This window comes from Scleropages formosus, chromosome 15 (assembly GCF_900964775.1).
Source record: "Scleropages formosus chromosome 15, fSclFor1.1, whole genome shotgun sequence".
NCBI lineage: Eukaryota > Metazoa > Chordata > Actinopteri > Osteoglossiformes > Osteoglossidae > Scleropages > Scleropages formosus.
The window spans coordinates 486,628-510,721 of NC_041820.1; the positions used below are offsets into that span (position 1 = coordinate 486,628).

Genomic DNA, 24,094 nt, shown 5'->3' on the forward strand with positions numbered 1-24,094 from the left:
CACATGTTCACTGCAACCTATAACACTCCGTCTGACCATCATGTTCACACTGTTGCTGTCAAGTCCATTTGGAGCACAACAAACACAGCGTGCAGCTCGAACCCGACATGTCACTGGGTTAACAGTTGACGTCGGTTGGAATTTACACTCTTTTGATGACTTCAGTGTGTGTGTGTGTGTGTGTTTACTCATAACTGTGTCACAGGGCTGTCAGACACACACACACACACACGCACACAGATGTGCCGCCAACGGGTTCTCCTGCTTCCCACAATCAGCATAGATTTCATTCCAGATAAACCGTTTTACACTCATTCCTCTGCTGCTGAAGACCCCTGGCTGATGGGGCCTGCCCTGCGTGTGTGTATGTGTGTGTGCGAGCACTGTGTTATTGTCTGTGCCTGCATTGTGTAAAAGAGCTCTGTATTTTTAGACGCTGGAAAGTCCCCTGTGACGCCCACATCCAGCCCACGGCGCTCGGCACTAACCCTAACGCCACACTAACGCTAACTCAGTCGTCACGGTGACTGACAGCCGAGGAGTGCGGTGCGGCGCTGCGTTCCAGGAGCTCGGTGTGACGGAGTGACCGTGGATGAGTACAGGCAGAGGGGTGAGGACCACGGTAAGAGCTCCGCTTGCAGGGCCGCCCTCGGCACCAAACAGGCCAGCTGACACGCACGCACGCATGCACACACACACACACACACACACAGAGTCGCATATCCCTCAGAAACACCGATAGCTACAGTCACTGAGGAGTGACAGGCGACGTTTAGAGTCACTTCTGGGGAAACCTTTCACTTTCCCAACCCCTCAGCGTCACACGTAGGAGACGTGTAGCCTGTTAACGGTGACGGACGGTCATGTGAGGGGTGGTGGGGGGGTGTCGGGGTTGCCTCCCCCCCGGTTTACGAGAAACTACACCGAGGTCATATTCACGTCCCTGTTTTTAAGAGAATTCATACTGAGCTTCTTGCTTTGATGGCCCACGAAAGTGATGCTGGTGGTGGGACTGAGCACAGTAACGCCACTTGGGAGGTACAGTACCGCGGTGAGCCGGGCTCTTTCTGACCATCACAGACCTCCGCCGAGACGGCATGGAGGGGGGTCTGTGGCCCCTGGCGGGCGCTAAGAGGGCTCATGCGCGCTGCATCCAGGACCTCATCAAGAGGGACATCGTTCCTCCGTGCGACTCAGGTCCCGGGGTCTTTCACCTGAAATCCCTGCACCGGTACAGTGTGGGATTGCGGTCAAAGCCTGTCCACGCGGCCCTCGGGGATGCGCTGTCCACAGCACTGCTAGATCTGCCCCTGCAGAGAGCGCTGGAGGAGAGCGGCTCGCTGAACTGGTGCGCGACGGAGGCACCCCTGTACGCGCTGAAAGGCGCCGGTACGTGGCCATGAACTCTGGAGGGACGAGGGTTCGGGAGGAGGCGTGTCCTCGGAACACACCGGAGCACCTCCACCTCTGTGCATTTCGTCCTCAGAGCGAGAGGACGGCCTGCTGGACGCCGTGGCCATGAGCATGTGGGGGGTTCCGGACACAGACCTGTCCCTGCGCACCGCCCTCTACAACACGGCGGCTCGAGGCCCCCCCACCAAGCTCCGTCCAGAGGGACGCCGCGAGTGGACAGCAGAAGGACAGAATCAGGTGCGTCCAGCAATGACGCCAGAGTCACTCTTATACAGAACACACAGTGTTCGTTCGTGTCTATAAACCACCTTTACTTTACATTTTATTCATTTCTGTTCATTCCCAATGTTCCTCTCCAAAGCGCTGTAAACTGAGAGCAAACTGAGAGTAAACAAAATGCATCAACAGCAGGCAAAGACTCCAGACAGAGACACAGGGCCATGGAGACGCAGTTCGTCTGTCTCATACCATCATGTTGGGAGGGATTCAGCAGCTCTGAGGGACACAGCGAACTCAACGCACCACGTTCCCACAGCCTTTTGGGTTCGGACGCTTGTAGCGGGACCACCGGTCAGCCACACTTGCTAATCTGAATGTACGGAGTCGTTCGTTTGCAAAGTACGTCTCTGGAACGAGACGCTCTGTGTCCCGGACACGGCGCGGCCGACCTCTCCAGGGCTGCTACCCTGCCTCACGGGAGGTGTCGGAACACAGTTTAACCACAGCGAAGGGTGCCCTCATTGTGTTTTCCAGCCCGGCGGTGAGGCGTGGGACCACGTGATTCGGCTCCTGGAGCCGCGCACCCGAGACGAGGTCCCGGGGGACAAGGGCGCCTACCTGCACGTGCACCTCTTCCTGCTCGCCAACGTCATCCGCAGAGCCATCGTAGTGTTGAGCGGTCAGTGTATGTTCACTGCGTCCCTCCGCAGACACGGCGCACGGTGCACATGTCACATGCGCTGCCCCCCACGCAGGGAGTGCAGAGCACACGAAGAGCGCGGCTGCTGGTTGGGCCTCGAACCAGGGGCCGGCAGGGGTCTACCTCCCTCTGCTGTGGGACAGCGCGGACTGCTACCCGTACCCTGTGGTCCTCGGGAGCGTGTTTCCGTGGCGACGCTTTGCCCCCCTCGTGACAGTCAGTTCGCACTGCGGTAAGAGGACATCTGTGCGTTTCATCCAGGGTTCGAGCACGAGAGCAGCGCCTCCCACTGACCCGGGACAGAGGGGCAGCAGCGCCACCCCCCCACAAGCCCCCCATCCCCCACCAACATGAACACAATTAATTAAAAACAGCGAAAAAATGCATTTACTCACCATTTTGGCTGGCAGATGTGGTTATAACAGCTATAATAGTTATGTTCCCTTAAAATATTTTAAAATGAGTAGAAATACACACACACACACACACACATTTTCCAAACCGCTTGTCCCATACGGGGTCACGGGGAACCGGAGCCTAACCCGGCAACTCATGGCGTAAGGCCGGAGGGGGAGGGGACACACCCAGGACAGGACGCCAGTCCGTCGCAAGGCACCCCAAGCGGGACTCGAACCCCAGACCCACTGGAGAGCAGGACCCGGTCCAACCCACTGCGCCACCGAACCCCCCTCAGCAGAAATACATTTATATTTATATTTACATGTACATGTATTGATTTATGAGACGCTTTAGTCGAAAGCGACAAACATCTCATAGAAAATACAACAAAGTGTTCATTAGAGCAGCAGGAAGAGACACTTGGATACAGACGTGTGATTCTACGCTACAGAATCTTTCACCGTATGAACCGTGCTCATCGCACCAGTAGCTGCATAAAACTTTATCCGAATATCGATAATTCCTGATCACCTTCCTAATAAGGGCAGGTCCACATCCATGCAGAGATGTCGACAGGCAGGCAGCGATGTGTGTGGAGATGTCTGATGCTCCAGGTGGAAGGGAGAGGAAGAGCTGGGTATCATCAGCATAGCATTGGTCCATGGGAGGCGATGACCGGGCCGAGGGAGGAGGTGTAGATGGAGAAGAGGACCCAGTACCGAACCCTGCGGGACACCGGTTGAGAGGCTGAGGAGATGAATGGGAGCTCCGCCAGACCACTCGATAGGATCTGTCAGATAGGTGGGACTGGAACCGAATAAAACTGCAGCGGCTCCACAGCGTGGTTCACAAAGACGTCCCGCATTCCTCACCTGGTCACTCGTCACTACGATTGGAGCAGCAACAGGAGCTGTAAACACCGCGCAGTGGAGCAGAATTGAGGCTTTATCTACCGGTTTGGACGGTAAACGCAGGGTAAATGCAGGGTAAATGCAGGGTAAATGCAGGCCACCTTTACTCAGCAGCAGAATGTTTGGAAAAGAGACGCTAAGAGAAGGAGGTGGAATTTAAAAATAATAACACAAACTGGAAAATGTTCATGCCTTTGGAAATGAGCAACTCGACTGTTCGCAATAGCGGGACTCGGGGTTCCAGAAGGGCCACGCAGTGGGAGTGGGGGGTGTCGAGTGGGCGGGGCAACAGCAATTGTACCAGCTAGGATGCTGACCGGTCCCTGGACCCCTCCAGACACAAAAGGCACCGTAGCCCTGGCGTGGCGCCCCCCAGGAGAGGCACCCCGAGCCCTGCCGCTGCGCTTCCCTCCCGACGGCGACGACGGGCGCTGGCTGAGGACCTACCTGCACGCAGCCGACTCACACCTGGGCGGCTACGCTGTCCAAACTGCCAGGTGAGAGTCAGTTATGTGGCATTGCTCCTCCGTCCAGGACCGACCGCAGCTCACGCACGGTGCCCAGCGGCAGGTGAGCAGGAGGAGTCGAACCTGTAACCATCTGGTCACAGAGTGGAGACTCACCTGTGCGTCTCTGTGCTTTCAGGTTAAACACACTCCAGCTGCCGGAGCACCTCGTCCTCGAGCAGTGCTGTGCGCAAGTGTGTCCCCAGGAGGACCCACGGAGCCTCCGGAGGGAAGTGCACAGACCCCCATCCTCCTCATCCCCCAGAATGCTACCCGTCGCCACGGAAACATGCCGGTCCTCCCCAGCCACGTCCGCCTGGCAGCAGTGCCTGGGTGGGAAATGTGAGAAAGGGAGGCCGCCCCGGTGCACGCTGGGAGCAGATCGCCCTGAGGGTAGAGGGTACCTGAGCATGGAGCACAGCGCCAGCGGCCCCCCCTCTCGGCCACAGCTGCCTGCAGGGCCCAGCTCTGCTCCCTCCCACCTGCTCCGGTACAGCTGTACCCACAATGCCGAGGGGCCGCGGACTCCCCCGTGGAGCGACCGCACCCGGAACCCCCCCGCAGGGGTCAACCGGGCGCCGCTGTCTGGCGTTTCCACGGAGACGAGCGACTTCCTGTGCGGGAGGTGTGTCTCCTGCAAGCTGGAGACTCGCACTTTCAACGGTCTGTGCTTCAGGTGCCTGCAGAGCCGCACGGCGCCCCCCCCAGGCGGACACCCAGCCCCAGGACCCCCCCTGGAGCTCGCGCCGCCCCAGGACCGGGACCCGCCTGCAGGGGGGCTGTTCACGGAGCGGTGCCGTACCCCGCACTGCGTTTACTTCGGAACCCCCAAGCGCTCGGGGTACTGCAGCCTGTGTTACTGCAGCCAGGGTGAGTGTGTGTGATAACCACCCGTCTCCCCACACACACACACACACACACACACACACACCCTAACCAATGCGCTGTTCCCCCAGATGCAGTGCAGGCCGCTCCCCCACCACCCACCCCGTCTCTCCAGCTGTCGTCCACGCTGAGGGGTCTCCCGCGTTGCTCCGCCCCCGGCTGTCACATGCTGGGGACGCCCGCCTTCCGCGGCCTCTGCGAGCGCTGCCACCTGTCGTCACGCCAGACGGCCATCAGCGCGCCGCAGTGCCACCTTCAGGCCAGCAGGGGAACCCACCGGAGATGCGACACGCTTGGAGTTTCTCAGAGAGCTGAGCAGTCAGACAGCGGCTGTGGGTTCGAGTCCCCACGCTGACGGGGCAGGGGACGGCGGTGAGGAAGGGGGCTGGACCACGGAGAGACCGCAAACATCACAGGAGCCTCATCCTCATCACCTGCACCACCGCCCACTGCTGGTGGAACCGCTCCACCTGGTCACCGAGAGACGGCGCTTTCGCTCCCCGCTTGTCCGAGGTGTGCGTTTTCAGAGTCTGTGGGGGGGGGATGAGGTGGACGACTGATCCGTCCAGCAGAGACGTGGCGAAAAAGAACCGGACGTCACGAGGACCCGGAAAAGGATCAGTTGGGTCGGACTGGGATTGGGGGGGACAGGACTGTCCATAATTACGTTTATACTCTAGTTTATGTTGAATTATGTTGTTATTTATTATATTTCGTGTGGCAGCATGGCTCTCTCTGCAGTACAAACATTATTTCTATTATTATTATTATTATTATTATTATTATTACTAGTACAACTCATTCAAGTATGTGTCTGTCCACTGTGTGAAGACACAGCCTTTCCCATTAAACAAATACTGCAAACGAAATGTGGAACGGCGGGGTGTCACAGTCAGTGGAAACAGCCCCTCCAACACCACCAACACACCCCCCCAAAACACACACACTGAGGTGTCTTGTGAGAACTGGGTAATGAACTTAACGTCACAGACACTAGGCGGCGCTGCTCTGTGTGCTCTGCCCCCCCCCCCCCCCCCGCCCCCACCAACACCAACAGCGGCCGACTCACATCCTAACAGCACATCCACAGCTGACGGTTAAGGGATCGCAGTCTTCAGTGCCATCGCAGTGGTGACAGGGTGCTCCTCCGAGGGGGGGGCCCTGCTCCTCTTCCTCCTGCTCCTTCCAACAAGAGGTGTGGAGATGAGAGGAAAAGTCCATCAGCAAGCAGGACGACAGGCCTGAGTCCAACTCGAACCCACAGCTGTGAGGAAACCTGGAAAATGATCTTTGTCCCTCATGACCTGATTGCACCTGTCAGCTCCACATCTCTGCAAATCCACACACACACACACACACACACACACGCACACACACTCACACACACACACGCACACACACTCACACACACACACGCACGCAAACTCTGTCTGCTTAGTGGTCCCACTCCAGGGTTCGAAATCTAAAGTCTGTAACTCTTCAGTTTTGTTCCACGTGTGGTGAAATGAGCTCCTTGTGCCCCCCAGAGATGCTGAACCCTTCACATATTAAAGAAGGGTCTCGAACCCGTGTCCTTCAGAGCCACTTCTCTCCTGATCTCCTGACAGCTCCATCAATGAGTCCAACACCATCTGCTACGATTATCTGTGTATTTGCTCTTTGAATCTCAATTCTATAGGAGCTACTGGAGGGACGTGACCCAGCGACACGGTGGTGTCAAGGCGCACAAGCTGTGTGTCCATAGTCCCGTGTGTGTCTGAAGCTCTTAGTCTGCTGTCAGTGTACTTTGTTTACTCTGTTTTGTTGGGAAAGAATAATGAATAAATGAATAAACGTAAAACCAAAGTAACGCAGCACAGAACGACTTTCGGTGTCACAGATGAGATGTTTTATGGGAACAAACTCATCACATATTCTGTGTCCTCTGCCGTTCAGCAAGATGCAAGAAAGTCAGATGGAGTGAGTGGGACACACACACACACACACCAACTCACATGCAGTCCCTAGTCGAGCACTGCGCCCCCTACTGGCCAATGGCACTGGTGCTGAAGTGTAAGGACATTACATTGCTGGCTCTTTTCTCCAAAGTGATTTACAATATCAGGGTTACTGTTAATACAAGTTACTCCAACGTAATTCACTCCAATTATTATTTATCCGTTTATACGGATGGGTAATTTTACTGCAGTAATTTAGGGTAAGTACCTTGCTTAAGGAGGGAGGGCGGTGGCACAGTGGCGCAGTGGTGCAGTGGGTTGGTCCTTGTCCTCCTCTTCGGTGGGTTTGGGGTTTGAGTCCCCCTTGGGGTGCCTTGTGATGGGCTGGTGTCCTGTCCTGGGTGTGTCCCCTCCCCCTCCGGCCTTACGCCCTGTGTGCTGGGTTGGGCTCCGGTTCCCTGTGCCCCATATGGGGTGAGTGGTTTGGACGGACGGACGGACGGACCTTGCTTAAGGGCACAACAGCTGGATGTGGGAACCGAACCGGTGACCTTTGGGTTTATAACCCCTATGCCACCTGTGGTGCTGCTGTCCAGTGCTGACTGGTCATTGTGAACATTTGCTAACTCACAGGATCAGAGGACCTGGATGCTGGACACAGGACATGGCTGGGGTGTCCTGGGGGTGAGAATGGCTGGGGTCACTCAAGGTCAGGAACAAAGAGCTCCAACTTCTCAGCTCTCTGAGGCCTGTTGAGGTGCAGAGGTGAGGCCAGCTGTGCTGGGGGGGCATCATCAGTGCTGGGGGGAAGGGGGCAAACAGGATGCATTGATTCACCTTGATTCACCACAAACTAGTCTGAGTCAGGAACACCACAAATTGAGAGGGAAGCACTGAGATGCTTCATGGGAAACATGTCCATGTGTCTCTGTGTCATTATCATCATCATCAGAGTGTAGCAGCACATGGACAACCTCACAGTCCTGGACCATGAGTAGGATGAGCAAGTGTCCACTGTGGAGCACTGATAACACTGTACCCACATCTCTGATGGCAAGAGAACAGACTGCACTTGGGCACAGTACCATGGACACCTGGTCCAGTCTTCATCCACTCCTCATGCAGACCTTGTCCACATGTTGTCCATACCTTCTCCACTGGTACTCTGCACCTTGTCCACACCCAGAGTGGAGATATGGTACCTTGAACATTCAAGCTTTAGTGCTTTAATTCAGAGCAGAACAGAACCTCTAAGAGCACTTAGTGTGAGGCCTGAATGACCATGATGTTTACTACCGTTGCCGTGGATACAGGCAAAATTAGGCAGAGTGTAAGACCCCTTTTATGTGCACTTATTCCAGCTGGAACAGACTCCCTCCCAGCAGTGCCTGGTACAAGAGCCACGTCGTTGTCCTCTGAGGACAGTGAGTTACATAACACGCATGGAGTCAGAGCACCGTGAGCGTGGGACTGGACAGTGGGACCGGACAATGGAACTGGACAGTGGGACTGGGCCGTGGTGGCTACTCTGTGGCTAGTGAATTCCAGGATAGCTGCACTGCTGACCGTCCCTCCCTGCCTCTGTCCCCCTGTTCCTCTGTCCTCCACTGTGACAGCAGTCCAAGGTGTGGACACTGTTTAGAGAGACGTGCGTCATCCTGGTTCACAGAGAGCAGAAGGAGCAGGAGAGCAGTTAAATATAACCGCTCAGAGCAGGGAAGAGGCAGCGAGGGCTTCGAGCGCACGGCTCACAGCTCACATCACAATGACAGCACGCATGTGTGTGTGTGTGTGTGCGCACGCGCCTGGATCACAAAAAGAGCCCATGTTCTAGCTCTTAGCCCTTCCCCCACATACAGCACGGTAATTTTTACCATGTTAATTTGGGCTGAGTCCCACAGCAGGGCGCTGACTGTCGGCACAGCGCCGCCTTCTGGCGAACGCCCTGAGCACAGCGACCGCACCCTCTGCGCTCCCTCATTGGAACCCGAGCACAAGAGGCTCAGTTTCGCTGACTGCGTTGGCTCCTGCAGTGAGTGATTGTGGGCCGCCCCGACTACCCTGATTACCCTGATTACCCTGGTTACACCGGTTACCCCGATTACCCTGATCACCCAGGATGGTGCTCCTCGTGCAGAGCTACGCTCACAGTCTTTATCGCCGTGCCGATGATGTTGTTTACAGAGCGCCACGGCAACGAAGGGACGTCCTGAGGGAAAACCGCAGCATGAACCGCACCACCAGGACATGTGGAAACACCGATTCCTTCCAGAGAAGGAGGACATGAAAGTGGTCTCCAAGTGTCCTCGCCAAGCACCTCTGGGCCCCTGGTGCTCTGTCAGCTGCACCCGGAGCCGATCTCATCGCAGTCACAGGCTCAGACGCTCATTAATGTCCCTAAAGGGGCACAGGGGCGGAGTCACGTTCAGCGTCACCGCGGTGTCAGGAGTCAAAGGTCAAACCTCTGTCTCTGGGCCTGATGTCGTCCCCGTGGCCACCATCAGCTGTCAAACAGACGTCGACCGGCTCCGCTAGACACACATGCTCACGCACACACTCCGACAGGTTGTAGGGGGACCCCAGAACACCCCACCCCACACCCCCCAACCCGCTCTGGACCAGCAGCACAGCGGTCCATCTCCACCATGGTCATCATGGGCCCCACTTATCGACCGCAGCCTCTCTTACCCAGCAACCGACCCTAACGACCCCAACATCGCAGCAGCCCAGCCCCACTTTGTGGGGGGGCGCCTTCCCGGGCTGCTGTTGCTCTGAAATCATCTATCCTGGCGTGCGGTTTTACGTTCACAAACATCCACGCAACTCACCATCTGACACAGCTGTACAAACAGTGGGTTCCGATCCAACACCCACACGCCGTGACACAATGGATCTGCGGCGCTGCATTGTCCTCCTACGTGTCCGTGGTGCCGAAACCCCTCCCAAGTTGAGCGTGCTTCACTTCAGGAGCCGTGGAGGGGGGGCCTCTTGCCCGCTACCCAGCATTCTCCTCCCCGCAAGGAGACGTGCCTGCCGAGCAGTTGTCTGCAGGCTACCAGATGGGACTCCATCCCACATCCCCCCCCCGCCAGAAGAGCGCCAGAGGACCAGCGGAGGACCACCAGGGGGCCGTGTGCTCGCAGCTCCCTGAAAGCTCTCTCCCAGATTTTATTTTTAACCTGCAGTGCTGAGGAAAACCCTCCTGAGAGAACGAGGAGAGCAGCGGTTGACCTCCCGCGGCCCGATGAAGGCGCTGCATCTGTGTGTCCCTCCTCGCAAGTGAGACAGCTCACACTAATAGGTGCACCCATAAGGATGACGCCGAGGACTCCTGTCATGGACTTTAGAGTCCTCGCGGTCCCACAAGGGCCTGAGCAAGCAGCTACACTTTACCATCATCATCATCATTATTATTATTATTCTTATTATTATTATTAAGGTCACAAGTGAAAGGCCCAGCCTGGCCCAGGATGCATCAAAAAATAGAGAGGACTGGCTCCTCCGCCGAGGGGACAACGGCCAGGGACGCCAGGGAGGACACCTCTCCCCTGTCCAACTTCCAGAGACAGCTGGGGCCCCAGGGGGCGCCGCTGAGCTCAGACGCCGAGAGCGCAGGGATCGATTCGTGAGCTCCGGCGCACGCCGGCCGGAGGGGGAGGAGCCAAGTGACCCTGCGTGCACCTCTGTGGGTGGGGTTACAGTGATGAGTCATGCAAGGACACCCCCCTCCCCCCGGGCCAGACACCAGGAGTGAGTAAGTGAGTGAGAGTGTGTGCGTGTGGTCTCCACACCGGACTGGCCAACTAGCGATGACTGCAGTGGCAACCGTTAAGTGCGGCACCCAGCAGGGGGGGTTGTCCCCACACTAAATATAGCAGAGCCGCTTCACTGGGGTGGTGCAACTATTACACAACATATCCAGAGGCCTGCAGAGCACCCCACCTCCAGATTTCACCACACACAGACGAGTGCGAATAATTGATGAGCTCCTCTTGACCACAAGATGCGTACCCTGTTCACGGTAAGTTCGTGAACGTTACTGTACACTCCACCTTAACCGGTGAACAAAGAACAGCGAAGACTGTGAAGCGTGTGGAAAGTGCCGGAGTTGGACCGTTCACAGTTTCCCACTTTGAGGACCAATTGGGAGGTTAAGAGCGTGACGGGATGGACCGTTCACGGCCGCACCTCGAACACTTTCCAGCCATCGCTCTCACTCACCCACTCACTCGCTCTCTCTCTCTCGCTCGCTCAGTACCACAGCGAGGTTGAACTCTGCTGCCATTTATAAATATGTATCGAAGCCCACACAATTCCTTTCGGGCAAATTAGTTACTGGAACTTTGGTTACATGTTGTATACACACACACACACACACACATCTGTGGTCACGCACGGTTCACGATCACTGCTCAAGGAGCAGGTCCCGGTCGCACCAGCCGGCCTGTTTTGTGGTCGATGTCTCCAAAGCGAGACACTTCATTCCTCAAGGTCCACGGCTGCATCACGATGAGGCGTTGAACCCTGAGGGAGAAGCCATCGTTGTCACAGAATCAATCAATAATCAATCAGTCCCTCCACTCCTCCTCTGTTCGATGCAGCCAACAGACAGAGTGGAGAGTTCAGCACATGACTGTTTGAACTTTCAGAAGGTGCCGGAGGCCCAGCGACACTCAGGCACCCCAGGAGGATCCACAGTGCGGTCGGGAGGAGAGGAGAGGAGAGGAGTTGTCGCCGCCTTCGTGCCGCCAACCCACGCCACGGATGAGCACGCACACTTCACGCACGCGAGCTCCGGCGTGTTGGCAGCCGGAACAAAAACGTCGCTTTTGTCAGAGCGTGTGGTGTGTCTGGGGGCCCCAAATCCTGCCCGACGCGCCTAAGTGCCGGGGCCCGAACTCGGGGCTCAGGGTGCGATCTGGCACGACGAGACAAAGTAACGGTGCTTTCAGAAACCGTGATCGCACCAGCCAAGGAAATCAATCGTTCTGTACTTGGCAGCCAGCAGAGCCCCCCCTCCCCCTCCCCCGGTCGTTCCACAGCACGGGTGGAATTTGTGTGATTCCATCTCACCTGCGTTCCCTTTGTGCTTTGAAGGACTCCGAGGAAGTGTTCAGACAGAGGGAGAGCTGGAGGGACGACTCTCACCCTGTTCTACATAAACATAGGATACACTGTATACTGTATACACACACACACACACACACACATTTTTCCCCGCGACTGTATATACACTGTATATATATTATATATATAGCAAACACGGTATTTACACATTGGATACACTGTATATATACAGAATATATATAGGAAACACCGTATTTACACAGAGGGTGCAGTGGGTTAGACCGGGTCCTGCTCTCCGGTGGGTCTGGGGTTCGAGTCCCGCTTGGGGTGCCTTGCGATGGACGGGAGTCCTGTCCTGGGTGTGTCCCCTCCAGCCTTGCACCCTGTGTTGCTGGGTTGGGCTCCGTGACCCCGTATGGGACAAGCAGTTCAGATGGTGTGTGTGTGTGTGTGTGTATTTACACATTGGATACATTGTATATACAGGATAAGTGTATTATCTGTAGCCGGAGCTGTTATTCATCATTTTGTCCTTCACATGATTTATCTCTTGTTGGTGGAACACACTGTTAGGAAAGTCCTCATCGCACTTCTGAGTCTTTGGAGATCCACTACACACACACACACACACACACACACACACACACACACACACACACACACAGACGCGTTCACCTCCACTGACAGCGCTGCGGGTGTGTAACTGTCCCCACCCGAGGACACACTCCACTTTTACTGTGCCGCGTTTACTGCGCCTTCACTCTCCGTTAAATTTACCGTGCATTGATTTACCCCGTGTCGTGTGTCGCGTGCGCCATAGGAGTGCACGTGGCCACTCCGCGTTTCTGTCGCGTGCGTGCGCTCGCGCGCGCGTGGGCGTTCGCAGCGGACGCGCTAGGGGGTTCGATTCGCGGGAGCGTGCGTGCACACGCGCCGTTCGTTCCGCAGCAGCCGCGCTCCGACGAGCTCGCGCGCACACAGGCGGCGGGGATGCGCACGGCGGGAACGCGGGCGGCCGCTCGGCTCGCCGCGGCGGACAGGGGGACGCGGAGAGGGACGGAGACCGGGAGGCGAAGCGTCTCACCGTGGACGGGCGCGCGCTGAGGGGAGGAGAGGAGCGCGAGAGGAGTGAGGAAGCCCCCCGCGGCGCGAGGACGGATTGTGACGGACGGGACGGGCTGTGTGTGTGTGTGTGTGTGTGTGTCTGCGGCAGAACGTGTCGGGCAGCGGATCGAGGACTGATAGTGATACGTATCATACGCGCACACACACACACCTGAACAACACGCACACGGAGGGACAGGTGTCTCCAGAGTCAATGGGACACGGGGAGGATGGAGAGAGGGACCTCGTCCGCCGCGCTGCTCTTCATCCTGGTTCTTTTCCTCACCTGGATCCGAGTCGGTGAGTGCCACACACACCTTTGTCACGCATGCTCATGACACACACACCTTTACAGCACCCTGGTTGTCTGTATGAGGAGACCCAGTGATGTGTGTGTGTGTGTGTGTGTGTGTGTGTGTGTGTGTGTGTGTGTACACCCTCAGTGCGATTGGACCGGCTTCATCTCATCTCTGTAGTGTGTCCGAGTACATGCGGTGTGTTGGGTCGGACAGAAGGGACCCCGCTTTCACATGGCATCTGGAGGTCTGTCCTGCTTCTCCCACAGACACACACACACACACACACACACACAGGTGGAGACGAGGAGAAGGTTCGAGGAGATGTGAGCAGACAACGGGAACAAGAGGGTGACACAGCAGAAGGAACGTTTCTCGGTCGAGGTGTTGAGGAGCCTGAAGCTCCACCGCGGTGAGAGAGAGGACTGAGGAACCTGTGGGACACGTAGAATCAAGTCACCACTCCACACTCAGACGCCACGTTTGAGGAGCATCCTTCGCCACACGAGGGATCACCGCAAAGCGTCACCACGAAGCGTCACCGCTCCGTGTTCCAGAGCCACGTTCCTAGAGAGGCGATCGTGTGCGTCGCGCGTGTGTCGTGTGTGTAACGATGGAAGCGTGGCCCTTCCCGGCACTCACGCGCACTTGGTGTGTCCCATGGCACGGACCGACCGACACACTTCGAGAAATGTCCTTTTGGAGTCCTTCTGTCTCCAAGGTGACGCACACCGGCAGGTGTGTCTTCAGCAGGTAGGGAGCTCCTCGAGTCCTCGTTCGAACCCTTTTGTTCAGGTCCTTCGGCAGCTCGCCTGCGCGCCGTTTCCGGAGCTTTCTTTGCGAGAGCGAGGCAGGAGGCCAAACAGGTGTAAATGTACTGTACTGTGATCACCTGTAACTGCACACGGTCAAAAGACCTACACACAGACACACACACACACACCTGTAAACACACACAGGTGTAACACAAACTGTACCTGGCCTCACTGGGTCACCTTCACATTGATGTGAATATTGATTATGGAGCTATGCTCAAACCTTTGTGTTTCTCCCTGCACCTCATTCTATGAACACACACAAACTGAGAGCGATCGATCGGTGACAAACAATGGTTTCGAAGCCCAGCGTGAAGCATCACGGTGTCGCACTCGTCTTTTGCGTTACGCTGAACTCTGACGAGTTCGAACCCCTGAGCATCGAACGTCTTTGTTTGTTTGTTTGTTTGTGTGTGTGTGTGTGTTTTGGGCGCAGTGGGCACACTGGTTACAGCTGATGACTGACACTCAAAGGTTCAAACCACACACCTGCTGTAGTAACCTTGACGCAGTCTAACGCTAACACTGTACAAAGAGTAAATCAGAGTAAGTAGCATTTACATAACACTGTAAACACACACACATTTTCAGAACCGCTTGTCCCATACGGGGTCGCGGGGAACCGGAGCCTACCCGGCAATGGAAAATAAAATAAAATAAAAGAACAACTAATGAAAATAATAGTTGGGTACGATGCTAACAGGCTCACTGGGACCATGGTAACCATAGACATACCATGGTAACCCTTGTTTGAAGAAAGTGTCTCGGTGTAAATTAGTGTCAGTTACATTCATGCATCTTCCCTGTTTACACTGATTTACCCATTTAAGCAGCAGGGTAATTTGTACTGTACCAGGGCACTGCAGCAGGAGCTGGGATTCGAACATCTGTCCACGGGGAGCCCAGCTGATGCCGGGGGGGGGGGTGTTATGTAAGCCCCGCCCACATCCATCTGCACATGAGCACAGTGAGAGTGTCCAGCGGAGCAATTGGCTCCTGAGGGAAACACTGATGCACAGAAGCTCCACGGCACCCCCTGCTGCACAGGTGAGGTGCTGGAACAGGGTGAGCAGAGCGCAGTTTTTTTAATAACCGGAACGGTCACGTTTGTCATCCGCTAGAGGCAGGAACGTGCTCTCCTGGTGTTTGTGGTGCTCCTCCCCCAAGTGCGGTGTGGCAGGTTTATCTCAACACCCCGTTACACCCATGAGGGGGTGTCCTAACTTGAGATCCAAGGCGCCTTAACCGTTTGGCCCCGGGGGACCCAGGCGGCGTGACGGAGCATTGGGCTCATGTTCCATCAGCGGTCAGTCGGTCAGTCGCTTCACCGAAAGGGTTGGTGCAGCTGCTCCGGCCAATCGGAGGCCACCCACACACCTTTGGGCCTCTCTGATTTGGTTCCTCTTTGCCATTACCGCGGTGCGCACTGTGCCCGGCGTGGGTGTCTCTCAGTCTGAGTGACGCTCCTTTCAGTGCGCTGCTGGGGACCCCTCCGGAAACCTCCGTGAGAGGGGGGGGGTTCAAAGGGAGAAGCGCTGCACCCTCCGGAGCCACCTGACAGGTGGAGACAGGAACATGTTTCGGTGTGTGGTAACAAACGGTTGCCATGGAGATGGTCAGTGTGCACGACTAAGACCCCCCAGGTGTGCGGATTCCAGGCGGCTCAAAGCTTTGTCCCGTGCTCCATGACCAACATTACAGCGAGCCCCCTCTGCTCGCGGTGCTCCGGGTTCCGGAACCCAGTAGGTCATCCCTGGGGAGGTCAAACTCATTAGCATAAACAGCAGTCCCAGGTCCCAGTGGCTGTAGTGGGAAGATGCGGTCAAACTCATGTTCTTGAAAAGAGGCAAACAGCTGGGGAGCAGACTGGTCATCAGGCTGCAGCCACCAGGTCATCTTACCTGTAGATACCGCACTCTGTCCTCTCCTACCTGTACATGGTCAGGTGGTCAGTGCAATGGCAACAGTCCAGCGGGGCAGCAGTGTGGGTTCACAGTGCTGAGCCGCAGTTTTTCACCGCGGTGCTGGACCAGAGTGTTGTTCTGTGCTCTTGGATTCCTCGGTGACCGTGAATTTCAGTGCGTCCTTTGAGCTTTAACAGAAGGGGTGGCGATTTCCCATGAGCCCTTGGGGTCTTGGGCAAGAACAGGTGTTGGGCGGGGACGTGCCGACGTCCTGAAGTGCCTCACTCTGGCAGATGTCCTACAGAGGGAGGGGGGACAATGGGGGCGCTGTGTCCCGCTTCACATTCATCACGCTGTCAGAGACGTGAGGAGCCGAGCAAAGAGGCCCCAGTGCTGCAGCGCCTCTTAAAGGGGCCACACACCTTCACCTGGAAAGGCTGGCTGGGGGCCAGTGTCCAGTGTCCAGAGTCCAGCCTCCAGCAGCATAAAAAGTGCAGCCCAAACGGAACTGTTTCAGCGAGACGTGTCACAAAGACGCATGGACGGTATGACAGGAAAGGGGGACATGTGTGTAGATACACACTGCGGGGGGGGAAGTGGGGGGGTCCCTCACACTGGACGCTGAAACAGAGGAGGTCCATACACACCGACGCTCCTTTCCAGGCTCCGTCCAGCTCAGAGTGGACACAAGTCCAGCGAGAGCAGGAAGACACTTGGACACTGAGACACTGTTCCTGGACTCTCGCACCACACGTGTTCTAGAAGTTTCCTGCAGGAGTCACGCAGGAACCACACCAACACACCTAGGCAAAGGGTCGCAGCTAGTCTTGGACTCATCTACCCAGAGATCAGGACAGAAATGGTTCTGAAGGACATGGATTTAAGACCCTTCTGGGGTGTCGAAAGGATTCAGCAGCTATGAGGGACACAGGGAGCGAACGCCACCACATTGGGGCAAAACTGAGAAATTTCAGCCTTTAGGTTTGAAGCTCCTGTAAAGGTGTGTATAATGTCTTTAAAGAAGAAACATTTCCCTGACTTTGGACACCATGAAAATTCATTGGACTGAAAGTACAAGTGCAGAGTCTCCACAAACTGCTCTTGAATTCACACGTTGCCTTTTCATGCGTCTCCTGCTCCCTGATCGGACGCCTGTGAGCACCGTGGAAGGGAGCTGAAGGAAGGTGGCGCGACGCTCCTGTCCTGTTCCGGTGCCGCCGCTCGCCGTCACCGAGCCCCGAGCTCCAGAAGCGCCCAAGGGCCCCCGGGGGAGCACGCACGCACTTTCCTCGGGCACCAGAGTGTGCGGTGCGGTTGGCAGCGCTCCCTCACGCTGCGCTGCTCTCAGGCTCACACGTAGGGGGCGCTCTCCAGAGCGGCTCCGATCTCACGCTGCGCCGGTGCGCCTCATTAGCATAAGATGAGATGGTGCTAATTAACATGTGCTAATTAATTAGTCTGTTGTCTGAGGTGGCTCTGTTACTGTGGCGACAAAGTCCTTTCATTCCTCACGTCTTTCGCCACCGCTTCCGCACTCTGACCGGCAGAAGATGAAGGATGAAGAATGACGCTTCTGACCAAACTGAGCACCGGTCACTTCCAGTGCCACGATGGCCTGGGCTTCAGACCCTCTGAGAGCAGTTGTTATGGCAACCTGGAGGGAGCGGTGTACAGGAGGCATCCGAGGGTTTCTCCGTCACTCATGGTGAAAACACAGAGGAGGAGGGAGGGGCTCCAGCGCTGCGAGTGTATCGCCGGTGGGTGTCGGTTTCAGCGGTTTCGCTGAGGAACGGTGGACGAGAAGATGAGTGTGAAATGTGGGGACCCCTGCGTGTACAATGAGAGGTGTGTGTCGCAGGGGGCACGGCCTTGCGGAAGGGCCCGAGTGCACCAGATCGCTTCTTCACGCACTTGAGACATTTGTACACACTGTCAGTTACCACACACACACACACACACACAGTAATTAGGGAACACGTCTCCTCTCAGCCGTGTCACACAACTAACAACTGGCTGTCAGACTCATGACAGCACTAATGAAGAAGCGGGTGCCTACGGTCCCCCAGCGGTCCCCCAGCGGTCCAGAAGTCACCCTCGTGTCCTGCAACGCTCGAGCAGCTGACTCACACTGGTGCTTTACAGACAAGATGACAAACACACTCATACACACGCACACGGGCATGCTGGTAGGACGCCTTAAGCATCCCGTCTCAGCATTGAGTTTGACCGTCCTGCGCCCCCCCCCCCCGTTTCCATCCTTCCGGAATGTTCTTCCTGACTTTCAGCTCTCTGTTTCACTGGCCCACGTTGCTCTGTTAAGGCACATTTATATGCTCTGCCTCATTAATAGGGAAGGGCATTCTGGAAGGAGCTCGGGGGCGCGGGTGCGAGAGAGAGGGCGTTGGGGGTGCGTCGTTCCCTGGAAGGAGTGCACCGCAGTGCCGTTCTCATGCTTCTCGGTCCATCGCTGGCTTCGTGTTCACGTTCGCGTCCACGTTTGGTTCTTGCTCCTTGGGTCCCTGCTTGTGTGCTCCTGCAAGGAGTCTGACATGGTGGATTTGCGTTCACACACGAGGCCCCTGACCGTAACCATGACCATAAACTGTAACTGTAACTGTAACCGTAACCCTAACCTTACCGATCTATCCGCGCCTAGTCCTCGTCTCCTTCTCTGCACGGTGGGTGCGGTCCATGCCCCGGTACTTTGCGCTAAACGCGATGTTAGCAGGGCCGATATGGACCGCATTAAATTAGAAGCTAAGGAAATTACTGTAAATTAATTAGAGCCTGATGGCAGCAGTGAGAACGCAGTGCCCGTTCAGTGGCCACATGGACCGTGATGTGAACCGCTGGTGCTGATGAGGGACACGGCTGGAGGGAAGAGCTGTTTTCGTCGCTCTGGAGTGATGCGAACGCGTCGCCTCGACCACATTTTCGTACCCCAGTTACAGGTGGTCTTTCTCCAGGTCTGGTCTTCTTCCGTGGTCACGGTTGCGGAGAGCAGGAGAGCAGGGGAAGGAGGCGTCTCACTGGTTCCTGTCTCTTTCTGTGCTCTCAGACAGCTTGATGCCTCCCGTCAATGTGACCGTCAAGGCGTTGAGGTCCAACTCCGCTGTGGTGACGTGGGACATCCCCGAAGGCGACCCGGTCATCGGCTTCGCCATCACGCAGCAGGTAGGGGAGCCGGGTGAGAGCGTAGGGGGGGCAAAGGCGGGGAGCGGTCCACAGCTGGCGCCACGGCAACCAGCGCTGTTTCTCCTCTGCCCTGTCGCCCGGTGCAGAAGAAGGACGTGCGCATGCTGCGTTTCATCCAGGAAGTGAACACGACGAGCCGCTCCTGTGCTTTATGGGACTTGGAGGAGGAGACGGACTACATCGTGCACGTGCAGTCCATCAGCATGCGGGGGCCGAGCCCCCCCAGCGAGGCCTTGCGCTTCCGCACCCCCAAGGAAGCTGAGAAACTGGCCTCCAAGACCAAAGGTAAATGGCGCCAGCAGGGGGCGTGACGGCTACGCTCAGGGAGTCGCCGCCAGGGCACATCGCGGGCACAAACATCGAGACGCGTAAAGGGTGTACGCGAATCACACGTTACGCATGTACAGAGGATCCGTGATGCACGACTAAAGTCACATGTTTCCCTCGGTTTGATGTCACGCTGGTTCTACTGCGGTAAATCATTTCACTTTGTGAGGCTGCTTGCGAAGCGGCCCTTACCGTCGGTGCCGGACCCCTGTGTGACAGCGGGCGGTGGAACGCGGTGTGTGTGCGTGTGTGGTGGGGGGGGCTAAACGCCACGCGTCGTTCCCTCAGCAGACGAGGTCACCATGGAGGAAGTGGGCCAAAGCACCCAGCTGAGGGCCGGCGAGCTCATCATCATTGTGGTCGTGCTCATCATGTGGGCAGGTGAGGAGCCACACACTCATCATGAGTCATTACAAGGTGTGCCGTTGCATCACCTTCCCGTAAAGGTGTGAACAGCTCTGTGTGTGTGTGTGTGTGTGTGTGTGTGTGTGTGACCTCTCCTCACTCCAGGTGTCATCGCCCTCTTCTGCCGCCAGTACGACATCATCAAAGACAATGAGCCCAACAACAACAAGGATAAACCCAAGAACTCATCTGAGTGCAGTACCCCAGAGCACCCCACGGGGGGGCTGCTGCGCAGTAAGGTACAGTACACTATAGTGAACCCCTTCGACACAGCAACCAACACAGCGACCGACGCAGCGCCACACACTGTGTACAGCCGACCAGCATTTCTATCTCGCCTTGTGAACACACTCCTGGACACAACTCCCCTCCTCATTGGTCAACACGCACCCATCCTCATTGGTCAACACGGCACCCATCCTCATTGGTCAATACAACTCCCATCCTCATTGGTCAACACAGCACCCATCCTCATTGGTCAACACAACTTCCATCCTCATTGGTCAACACAACTCCCATCCTCATTGGTCAACATGGCACCCTTCCTCATTGGTCAACACGGCACCCATCCTCATTGGTCAACACAACTCCCATCCTCATTGGTCAACACAGCACCCATCCTCATTGGTCAACACAACTCCCATCCTCATTGGTCAACACGGCACCCATCCTCATTGGTCAACACAACTCCCATCCTCATTGGTCAACACAACTCCCATCCTCATTGGTCAACATGGCACCCTTCCTCATTGGTCAACACAGCACCCATCCTCATTGGTCAACACAACTCCCATCCTCATTGGTCAACACGGCACCCATCCTCATTGGTCAACACAGCACCCATCCTCATTGGTCAACACAACTCCCATCCTCAGTACTCGGAGTGCTCGGAAGTGCCCTTTCTCCACCTGCTCTATTAAAAACAGTTCCCTTCCAGTCAAACCCGTGGCTCATTCGTGGCTACAGCGTCCACAGGAGGAGACTGACCGTTCTCTGACCGCGTCGCTCGCTCTTTCCCTCTGCAGTTCCCCAAGAACAGGAAGCCATCGGTGAACATCATCGAGGTGTGACTCGGGCACGACACCGGACACGTGTCGCTCGGGCTGCTGGGAGGAGCCAGTCGAAGGAGGACGGTCGATGTTTAAACGGGGGGCGTTCTGGGACCCCCAGCCCAGAAAGGACTCTTATCACGAGAGACACGGCTGACCTCCCCAGGCTGACACACACTCCTTGCTCTCCTCGAACCTATCACACTCTACCTGTCCTCGCTCTCCCTGTCACGCAGAGCATCCTGTTCGCCCTGGACGTACGGACACCCCCACCTCCGCATCTACGTCACACACCAGCACCCGTGTTACACCTGTAATCGTCGTTTGCGCTTCCTTCCGACGGAGGCTGGGGACTCGAACCCTCACGATGGATTCCATCACGTCCACCAATTGGGGGGGGGGGGGTCTCCACGAAGCACACGGTGACCTCCGACCCTCAGCGAGAGGAAACTGGTGTGGACTTCCTGTACCTGCAGAGACATGGACACTGAGGACTGCAGCGCTCCAGGACGATGACTGATGACGCCTCTCTCTCTCGCCGGTGACGTTTGTTCTGGCAAAACGACCGTCTTTGCGGTTATTCCTCATTCCGCGTCGACCCCACGCTGACAGCTGGACGACGCGGCGGACAGCGAAGACATCGCAGATGAGTCGGAGGAGAGCGATGCCGCCGTTGCCACGGCGTCCGCCGAGCAGGGGCTCCTCGCCTGAGAGCAATAAAAGCATAAAGCCAGCAGGGGTGTGGAGCACGATGAACTCGGTCCCTTGTTGTTCCCCAGCTGTCCTCGTCCCCCTCAGCTCCATGGCGAGCACTAGGTGGGGGACCAAGGATGTAGGAGCACGTGACCGGGGGGAGGGGCCCAAAGCGGAAAAACAACACCGATGCCCCACAAGTAGCACACAATACCGCGGTACTGAGCACAAACGGAGCGCAGGCGGTACAGTCCAGTGCGGATGTGGGACAGGAAGTTGGACGGCTCCCTCGGCAGGCATGGGCTGAAACACGGGGGGGGGGGGGGGTCAGCGCTCCTCCGCACGTGAGTGTGTTTTACGGCTCCGAAGTGTGTGGCTGAACAAAGGCTGTGGGACCCGTGTGCTGCAGGGTCAAAGGGCGCCTGGTGGTCCTCAGCGGTCCAACCGGTCGACGTAGCCATGGCGTACCGTGGTAAAACGTCCACGTGGGGAGCGAGGGGCGCATGTGGAAACTGTGTTTCAGGAGGGCTGCTGTGGTGCCGCTGCGTCTCACACACACACAGACACACTTTCTCTCAAGTCCTTTACAGCGTTTCGCCCAACCGTGTATTCAGTGTAAATCCAATAAAAACGCAGTATTTTCAAGGTCAATATCTGGAGTTGTTTTTCCCTCCAAAACTCGAGTTTCCGCTACAGCGACTCCTGCAGGCGCTTCTCCATTTTCACAGCCGGTGCCGACATTTCCAGCCCATGTTGATGGCATTTCCTACATCAGCCTCTTTTTCAAACGTGTGTGTGTGTGTGTGTGTGTATATAGTGTCTCTCTCTAGCGGTGTGATCAGGAGCTGTATTTCACCCGAGCGCGCACGCAGTCGAGCTCGTGCCTCGCTGGCCCTTACGGGAGTGTCACATCCTGGAGGAACGCGTGTCGTGTTCCATCGGTGTTCACTGCCAGCCACATGCGTGGTTTTACGCACGAGTCCCCATGGATGCATGTTCCTCCCAGAAAGAGAACATCTGACCGCAGCATAGTGACATATTGATAGCTGCTCCCTGGGCTCTGTGTGCGTGTGTGGAAAACTCTGGAAAATTCCCGTGTGTTTCATTGCCTTGCAGCCCCTCACCCCCTGCGCTCCGCTTTACCGTGAACCTTCTATCTTTTCCTTCCTCTGTCCGCCGCAGGGCTCTGCATCCACGCACTGTCCCAGTCGACAGGTAAACGTTCATCCGTCCGCCACTTCCGACCACCGAAATCTTCGTTCGATAAATAAACCCCGAACACCGTGATGCCGATGGCGAAACTGAAAATAAAACCAATAAAAACGAATAAAACCAGCTAATACGAGGACTGCACGACAGGACCGTTAAGACGGTGGAAGACAAACCCAAGGGTAAAAACACAGCTAACGGACAGGAAATAACGCGGTAACTCCGGCGCTCCCCCGGCCTCTTCTCCGTGAACCTGGTATCTGGGATAGAGCTTTACCTGCTTTACACCATTGCCAGAGCACTCGAACCCTGTTTGTCTCTTGCCGTTAACCCCTCTGTTCCACTGTTTGGCTGAACTGCCCCGGTCAGGCAGGGCACGCCTGGTCCCTTTTACCATCATTTACCTGCTTCTCTCAGGGGGCGGGGGGCGCACGGCGTCGCGCTCCGGCTCAACCGGCCGAATGTTACGCTTTCCGGGCTCCGAGTTTACGGCTGTCCTCCGCGGCAGGGACTCGAACCGTGAGGCGACGGTGCCCCGCTGTGCGGAGCGACACCAGGTACCCGCGGGGGGCGCTGCGGGAGGAAAGCGTTCCATGCACCGTGTTCCCTCTATTTGTGCGAAGGCCCGAAAACACAGCGTCGCGAAAAGAGCCCTTCCTGTGAGTGTCACCCGCGTCGATACACATCCACCGAGCAACGGAAACTGAGCCTAGTGGCCGCAGGGGGGCGGTGCTCACACCAACGAGCCGCCACACTGGGACCGGCCTGATCGATCAGCCAGTCGATCAGCCAATCGATCAGGCGGGACCTACAAAACACAGGTACAACGCTGACCCCTCCCTACACACACACACCCCTCTGCACACCACACAAAGCTGCAGGGAGCACGGAAGGATACTGCCCCCTAGTGGCAGCAGGGAGAACAGATGCCGTGAAGCGAAAGTCCTGAAGGTTTCGACAAAACCGGTCCCTCAGCCGTTTCCCCACAACTTCTGTTTCCCCAAAGATCACGTTGAGATACCGTAAAATAGTGGAAAATATTGTAAACATCCCTTTAACG

The 24,094-nt window shown here is 56.5% G+C and overlaps 2 protein-coding genes across 4 annotated transcripts; both read left to right on the forward strand.

Moving 5' to 3' along the window:
* The first annotated feature begins 304 nt into the window (after positions 1-304).
* LOC108931280 (tumor necrosis factor alpha-induced protein 3-like) lies at positions 305-6,630 on the forward strand. Of its 2 annotated transcripts, XM_029258286.1 has the most exons (8): positions 305-622; positions 1,081-1,389; positions 1,487-1,650; positions 2,167-2,311; positions 2,388-2,564; positions 3,980-4,139; positions 4,288-5,018; positions 5,105-6,630. In XM_029258286.1, the coding sequence occupies exons 2-8, from the start codon at positions 1,098-1,100 to the stop codon at positions 5,386-5,388; spliced, it is 1,953 nt and encodes a 650-aa protein (XP_029114119.1). In that variant the 5' UTR covers positions 305-622; positions 1,081-1,097; the 3' UTR covers positions 5,389-6,630. The 2 variants fall into 2 exon arrangements, with proteins under 2 accessions (XP_029114119.1, XP_029114120.1); XM_029258287.1 differs by lacking the exon at positions 305-622 and having other exon boundaries at positions 1,022-1,389.
* A 6,293-nt stretch (positions 6,631-12,923) lies between these two features.
* LOC108931307 (fibronectin type III domain-containing protein 5-like) lies at positions 12,924-22,116 on the forward strand. Of its 2 annotated transcripts, none has more exons than XM_018746995.2 (6): positions 12,924-13,441; positions 19,215-19,330; positions 19,438-19,636; positions 19,967-20,059; positions 20,189-20,322; positions 21,109-22,116. In XM_018746995.2, exons 1-6 carry the CDS (start codon positions 13,372-13,374, stop codon positions 21,151-21,153), a joined length of 657 nt encoding a protein of 218 aa, XP_018602511.1. In that variant the 5' UTR covers positions 12,924-13,371; the 3' UTR covers positions 21,154-22,116. The 2 variants fall into 2 exon arrangements, with proteins under 2 accessions (XP_018602511.1, XP_018602512.1); XM_018746996.2 differs by having other exon boundaries at positions 19,970-20,059.
* The last annotated feature ends 1,978 nt before the right edge of the window (positions 22,117-24,094 follow it).